Source organism: Apteryx rowi, unplaced genomic scaffold (genome assembly GCF_003343035.1).
Source record: "Apteryx rowi isolate R43461 unplaced genomic scaffold, aptRow1 scaffold_32, whole genome shotgun sequence".
NCBI classification, from domain to species: Eukaryota; Metazoa; Chordata; class Aves; order Apterygiformes; family Apterygidae; genus Apteryx; species Apteryx rowi.
Window position 1 is genome coordinate 833,565 of NW_020449641.1, and position 7,734 is coordinate 841,298.

At 56.1% G+C, this 7,734-nt stretch overlaps 1 protein-coding gene across 1 annotated transcript; it reads right to left on the bottom strand.

Moving 5' to 3' along the window:
• Positions 1 to 2,859: 2,859 nt before the first annotated feature.
• Positions 2,860 to 7,692, bottom strand: LOC112968553 (PHD finger protein 13-like). The gene is made up of 4 exons (XM_026070984.1): positions 6,306 to 7,692; positions 5,497 to 6,112; positions 5,124 to 5,162; positions 2,860 to 4,959 (listed from the first exon to the last, which is right to left on the bottom strand). Exons 2-4 carry the CDS (start codon positions 6,083 to 6,085, stop codon positions 4,733 to 4,735), a joined length of 855 nt encoding a protein of 284 aa, XP_025926769.1. The 5' UTR covers positions 6,086 to 6,112; positions 6,306 to 7,692; the 3' UTR covers positions 2,860 to 4,732.
• Between the last annotated feature and the right edge of the window lie 42 nt (positions 7,693 to 7,734).

The window sequence follows — 7,734 nt, forward strand, 5'->3', positions numbered from 1 at the left end:
GGGGCCGGGAGAGGGCCCCCCCCCCCAGACCCCCGGGCCGGCCAGCCCGAGGGGCCCTGCTGCCCCCGCCCGGCCCCTCTCTGGGTCACCGCGAGGAGCCTGCACCCTCCCCTTGGCAGATCGGCCCCGCTCAGGGCTGCTTTTCTCCGGGAGGGGTGCAGTCTGCATGGTCCAGCACCGCCGAGCCGTGCGCTGTGCCACCGTGGGGCTGGCACGGGGAGAGAGACACCCGCACAGCCCGTGCCTCAGGGGACACGGGCAGGCACAGGGAGGACGGAGGCTTGCGTCTGGGGGACATGAATTCAGTTTTCTTTCCTACCCACAGTGCGAGAGCCCCTGACGCTCAGCAATGGGGAGACCCAGGAAAGAGGCCACCAGCACGTCGTCCCCTCGGCCAGCTGCGGCCGCCTCCAAAACCGTCCCCGCAGCGCCACCGCCTTCTGCCTCCGCTGCCCGGGCCAAGGCAACGGCTGCAGGTAGCCGATCTAGGAGCGCTCCAGCTGCTGGGGCTGCTGGCCCGAGCCGGCAGCCAGAGGCAAAGCCAAACTCATCTCAGCCAAGACCCACAACATCCCGTGGTGCCCGAGGAGATACTGGGGACCAGGGCAGAGCATCCACCCAGAGTTCCTCTGCAACCCAGAAGAAGCAACCTGAGGCCAGAGGGGCCACAGCTCAGGCCAGGTCTGACCCATGTTCCTCAAGGAAACCACCTGTCTCTCACCTGAATGGAGCCTCAGGCAATTTTCTGCCTCCCCTCAAGAGCCAGGACATCCAGCGAGTGGAGAGGGAGACCCGGGGCCAGCAGAGCAATCCCACATGGTACGAGTGGCGGAAAAACCGCATCACGGCCTCTGTGGCCCCCAGGATTGCCAACAGCAAATTTGCCAACGGGAAGACAGATGAGGTGCCTCAGTCGTACCTCAGAGCGGTGGTGAGCTCTGGCCCCGGGGTGCAGACGCCAGCCATGTCGTGGGGCACCCGCAACGAGAAGGTGGCCGTGCAGGCCTATGAGCAGCTTAAATCCCAGAAGATGGGCAAGCCCGTGAGGGTGGAAGACTGTGGCCTCTTCATTCACAAAGGGAAAGAGTGGCTTGCAGCCAGCCCAGATGGCATCATCAAAGAGGCAGATACAGGGGAGTCCCTGGGGCTGCTGGAGGTCAAGTGTCCCTACAAGCACAGGAACAAGACAGTGAGAGAGGCCTGCAAGGACAAAGATTTCTGCCTGGAGGTGGACGGAGACTCCTACTCGCTGAAGAGGGATCATGCCTACTACACCCAGGTGCAGTGCCAGCTCGCAGCCGCTGGCTTCCAGAGCGCCGACTTTGTGGTGCACACCAACAGGGAGACAGCCGTGGCGCCTGTAAATTTTGATCCTGAGTTCTGGGGGCAGACGGTGCCCAAGTTGGAGAAGTTTTACACCGAGGCAGTGATTCCCCACCTGGAAGGGAAGACAGGCAGCTCTGTCTGGGCCAAGGAAGAATAAACCCTCTTCCTTGTTCTCCAGGATGCTCTCTTGGATTTGGATTGGCCACACAATCCCAGCTTTGGCCCCTAGAACAGAAACGATGCCCGAATTTTCTGCTGTTCTTAGACCATTCTCTGACTCAGCCCCAGCACAACTGCATCTGGACTAAAGGAGTTGCACTAGCAAGGCCCTTGTTCAATAAGGGTCCCTACAAATAATGACTTTCTGTCCTGCTGAAGAAAAAATGGCCTGGAGCCAGGCCAGCTCTCAACCCCAGCACTTTCCTGCACTCTGCTCCCAGTTGCAGCTCCAGTTTGAACCTATTTTACTGTCTGATAAAAGCTAGCATGCATCTGGATCTCCAGGGAAAGCCAGTGATGTCTCTATGCTGGAATACTAGACTTATTTTGTGGAGAAAACTGGATGACTAAGAAAAAAAAAAAAGTAGACTGCTGTCAGGACTAAATCATAATTTCACTCCACAGTGGAGATAGGGCCAAGGAAGATTTGTCAGAGCCCAAGAACAAAACATGACTTTTGAGCTAAACCATTGTGTGCCTTAACACTCATAGCAAGGGAATTTGCCCCCTCCCTGCCTTCAGACCTACTGTTTCTTTGGAGTCAGCCCATGACCTTCACAAAGCAGGGGGATCTGCTCTGAAATGGCAGCTCTGTGAGGCCTGGCTGCAGAGTCGGGAAGACAGTGCCCGAGAGGTTGACTCCATGACCATGGACCTCCAGAAGATGTTCCTGTAAAGCCTTCCCCTTCTCTACAGCAGGGAAAGGAAGCAGCTACTATGCGGTTACCAATGTGATCTGCTCTGTTAAATAAAACATTCACTTGATCAGTCATTCTCTGTCACTTGTACAATTCAGTGTTTACCTGGAAGGGAGCCATGCTTACCTGGAAGGAAGAGCAGGGCTGGGTGGTGCCACTCAAATACAGGGTTCACACCCAGAAATGCACCAGAGGGGGGAAGGAGGCCTTTAAACAGTTTGGCAAAAGAAACTGCTTGGCAAAGTCATGCCCAGCTCCCAGTCTAACCTGGGGTGTAAGCAGTATCTGCTTTGCAGAGCAGTGTCCCCCCCTGGGTCCTGTTGCCAACACCTGATCCCCTCCAGTCCTTCAAAACTGACCCCTATTTTCCTGTGTCTGCCCATCTCCCTCACTCCTGCCTCATCTCCCGGGAGCTGACATCCCAGCACAGCCTGCATCTGCGAGTCCTCTTGCCTGTCCATCCCCACTGCCCTCCCTGAGCCCGCACCCCACCTCTGAGCCCCAGCCGTGAGCCCCCGAGGGGGCAGCCGCAGCAGAAGGGATGGAGCCCAGGAAACGCTTTGAAGGCCCAGAGGAAGGTTACAGGTGAGGCCACAAAACTACGCCAAAGTCAAAGTTATGGCAAAAGTACTTTATTATATACATATGACTCCAGCCACACTCCACAGGGCAAGGACCAGAATTTGCTATTTTACATATCAATACAAAGTAACTATAAAAACATAAAGCACTTTTGGGGCCCAGGCTTTCCACAGGAGGACAGAGGCACAGGGACCAGCCTGGGGGTTGCTGAGCAACAGGCAGCTGCCCTACACCCTCCCCCAGCTGTGGTCCCACAGTAACCAGATGTGCAAGTAGGAAAGAACCCAGTTTAGAAAAATAGTAATGAGATTGGCAAATCCAGGCTGTCCTATGCCCTGCTCTGGACAGCAGAGAACCAAGGGCTGGGCCAAGTGTTACGGGGACAGGAGCGGGGTCTGTGTCCCCCACAGAAAGTGCAGAAGGCACGTGGGCCAGGCTCTTTGGAGGGGTTGTGAGGAGGCAGGAGGTGGGATCCAGCAGTTAGTGCACACGGGGCCCCAGGAGATCACATACACACTGCTCGCAGAGGAAGGAAGGCAACAGGGAAAAGCCTTCCGCTTAAAAACCTAAAAGGGGGCCTGGTGAGGGCATGTCCCATATCTTCGGAGCAGCAATTGCATAGCAGAAGGGGCTCAAGGCCCACTCTTGATGAGACATCAGCTTTCACCCTACATACCCAGGAGAAAAACAACGCTCTCCAAGGAAGGGAGAGCTTGGAAACAAGGCCCTGCCTGTACATGGCTCTCTCTGAGCTCAGGTCTCAGCATCCAGCTGGTGTTTAAGCAGATGCTTCACCAGACAGCCCTGTACGCAGGAGATGGCTACAGGGCACAGGATTCAACTGTTTTAATCTGGAAGTGGAAAACACGGAAAACTAACCAGAACACTCTCCTGCTCCCTCCTTCCAAAGGGCTCCCAAGCCCCTGCCATGGCCAGCTTTGAGGATAACCGTTCAGGTCTCCTACCACAAATCCCACGTCCCTTTCACACAGGAGACTTCAGTGCAACTGAAAACCTAAACCATGAAGGACTCGTTAGCAAGAACTGCCTTTGTAATAGTCTAAAGGGTTGTTTCACAACTTATTTACAGTTGCTCTCAGGTGGTACACAAGCTGCAGCACCCTGGAGCTCAGTCAGAGATGGGGGCGAACCACTGACCTCTGTCTACTACTGGATGCTTTTGCTGCGCTCTGTTCCTGACCCAACAGAACTATCCTGAGGCCTTGGACGCAGCAACCAAAACCAGGAGCACCACGGGACAAAGATAACGTCTTCCCTGTGCATCCTACAAGGCTGATCAGCCAGCTCTGCCAATACAGCCAATGCAGAGCAGCCCAGTCTAGTTCAGGTGTTAGCAGGACCAATTCCTTCCCCTCCCGCTCTAGAAAGCGGAGTGCTACATGAAGGAAGCTTGCCAGGGCTGTGCCTGCTTGCTGGAAGAGAACTTGGGTCATTGGGGCTTTACCATCACAGCCCACCTGAAAGTCCAAGGCAAGGAAAGGACAATGGTGAGGAAAAAGGAGGAAAGGGAGTCACATCTCGGGATAAGTGTAAGCTTCCACCACACCACAGGGAAACTATTTGGGCTAGGTTCTCCTTGTCTGCCCGGGGGGAAAGGCACTGAGCCGGGTTTGTGCAAGGACAGAGATGTTTCTGAGTGACCTAGTGCATGGCTGGACCACCCTCCTTTCCCCCCGCACCTCTGGGGTAACCAAGCTCCATGGTCAACACAATCCCCAGGGAGGAAGCATGTGGCAGCTTCCAGGAGCTGGAAGTGCAAGGGGGGCAGTCCAGCACAGTGGGCCATCCCTCCCTCTACCATCACTGTGCATTGATTGTCTAGCCAAACTGGGCTACAGTCTTCAGCTCAAAAAGAGGACCCCCAACCTCCCTTCTCTGGAAGGGCTTCAGTCACAGAAGCGCTTGCGGGGCACCGTCCGAGCTCGGTTCGAGCGACGAATCTCCTGCTTGGCATCGCGACATCGCTGGCAGATGAAAACCTCAGGCACGTTGGATTTGCGGATCTTGGCACACGAGAGGTGGATCCAGGTAGCACATTCATTACATTCAATCATGGGCCTCCCTGCGAAGGGCTTCAGGCAGAAGCAGGTGATCAGATCCCAGGCATCATCCTCTGGTCAGGGAGAGACAAATACCAGTCAGAACCATCTTACCAACCGCTCCCAGGACTGGGGCCAGGCTAGTCCCCCAGAGGCAAAGCCTCCAAGGGCTCAGCACCGCCTCTAAACAAGTCTTAGCCAGTTCCACCAGTGTTAAACGGAAGAGTCCCCCACTTACCTTCTGCTTTGGTGTTGGGAGCAGCTGAGAATTCAACGGCTGAAGTTGCAAAGGGAAAAAAAATAAAAATTAATAAAGACCAGATCAGCAAGTTGCCCCTACACCCCACTTTGAGCCATGTTCCAAGTCCATACCATACACTCTACAGAATAGAAAGTTTCTCCCAAAGGGCTGACCAGCTCCCTGGCCTTTCCTCTCCAGTCCTCCCAGGTCCCTAACGTATTTCCTAAAGCTCCTTGCTGGGAGAGGCTAGGACTATCTACAAGCTCTCCCTGCAGCTGGGGAGTATGGGTAGCTCCAGCTGAGGGGGGACAACATTTGGCATTGACCACAGCACAGCAGGGCCCTCCATACTCCCCCCTCGTGCACTCACCACTAAGCTGAGAGCTTGCTCTGCTTGCATCTTCCCCTTCGCTTTGGTCCAGGGTACTACAAGAACTAGGGCTTTTCCTCCCTCCAGGGCATGGTTCGTGCTCCTTTAGTTGAGGATCGTCTCCTGCTGGCTTCTCGGTCCCCAGTGCTGCAGGCATCCAGTCCTTCTCCTCCTTCATCAGCACCTCCAGGAGGGAGTTGGGTTGGGGGTCCCCAGCCGGGTTGATGGAAGGCTCCAAGAACTGCTCTTTAAGAGGAGGCACCTGTCCCCCCAGGGCGACCAATTCCTTCGCCCGATCCTGGTCGACCTCAAAGCCTTTCCCGGCGCTCAGTGGCACCCTCTTCTCTATCTCCTGCTCCAAAATTAGTTTCTTTGCTGGCGGTTTCTTCCGTTTTGTTTGCTGGGGCCTGACATCATAGAAGCTGGTGGGGAAGGCGGGACAGTTCATGAAGAGGCTGTTGTCCACAGCGCCCTTGGCCATGGCGTTCCCGCTCCTCCTGTCATCTGGCAGGATGTGACAATCAGAGGAGTGGGACGAGGCCCAGCTATCACTGTCCTGAGTGCTGCCCGTGCTGTTCTGGGGACTCATGCTGCCTCCGTGGGTCCAGGGCTCATTCTGCAGGAGGGAAAGATACAGAACTAGCACCAGAGACCACAGGATTGACATTCAGGGGTAAAGAGGAAGAGGCCAGGGACAGACAATGTCCCTGACCTCCAGTAAAAGAAGAGCTAAGGACCTGGGTCTGCACACGGCAGAGAACCCAAGGAGTGATCCTTTTTGCAAAAGAACACCCCATAAACCTGCTTACCTCCTCAGGGTATGGGATGTAGCCCGCATAGGCCAAAACAAAGGTGCAGAACTGGTTGAAATCCTCCACAGTTCTCTGTCGTTTCTGCAATGGCTGCAACAAATGACACTTTTTTGATTAAACTCTCCAGATACCTCCACCTCAACCAACTAAAGTGTCACAACCAACCCCAGCACACAGCCCTAGATTACCAGGTAATTATACAACAAGCACATGATACTCAGGTCATCCGAACACCATCCTTCCCACATGTATGATCTAGCTTGACAGCGACAGCCCTTCCCTTTAAAACCCACTTATCACAAGGGACACCCAACAAAGGCAGACTCACGCTGTACTCTGCGGTTTCTAAGCCACAAGAGCCCCTGATGCTGGGGGACATCCACCCCCAGCCACACAGCCTGTTGACTCAGTGCCCCAGGAATAAAGCAATTGCAGCTGGGACTGCATCGAGCACTTCAGGATTCCCCTGCTACTCTAGGAATGAACCAGAGGAGCTCAGCGTAGCTGGGGACAAAGTCTTGGAGATTAAACTCCAGGGACCCACCCTTGCTGAATGCTCTCCGGCTCTTACAGCAGAGTAACAGCAGCCGGAGTCGTGATCCACTGGGAAGGATTGCCTCCCAGGGAAACGCCAGGAGCCTGTTACAGAGCGAGCCCTACGTGACTGTCTCCCCAAGACAAAGGGTGGAAAAGCACCAGCCCACCCCAGCTGGCAACAGCTATCTAGGGCAACGGCAAAGAGCAGACCCTCTAGGGCCCAGTCTAGCCAATCCCACCACCACCTCTCCAGCACGGCTGTCAAAACGCAGTCAGCTAGCACCCCACAGACGCTGCTGGGGCTCAGTCCCTTTGCAGCAGAGATCCCCAGTGAGCAGCACGCACCAGCTGGGGGAGGGAGCCCGCCCAGGCCCACCACAGCAGGCACATCCCAAAAGGGGAGCAGAGCAGGAGGCTCGCAGCAAAACCGCAGCGCTAAGGGAGAGCAGCGCTGCTCAGGGCCTCTTCCTCCGAGCTTTAAACAGGGGAGGGGGAGGAACTGCTGGAGTTAACTACTAAATTGGCAGAAAATAGGGAAGGCAGGGCATAGGTATGGGCTCCGTGCAAACCGCAGGAGGCTCCTTTGCAAAGGGATTTCAGCCGCCCAGCGCATGGCCTCCCAGCTGCAGCCTCGGGCAAGGCCCTCCACCCCCTGCCTGGAGATTAAGGGTGGGGGGACCAGCCCCCGTGCCACACACCGGCACGGGCACTCAGGGGACCCCGTCCTCACCCTGCATCGCTCGCAGGGTGGCACCCTCGGGGCGAGGTGCCCCATCCCAGAGCCGGGGAGCCCCTTCCCCAGGGGGAGCAACGCAACCCCCTTCAGTTCGGGTCACTCCCAAGGGCCCCCCAACCGGCCAGGAGAGACCAACACCCCCCACCCCGCTGC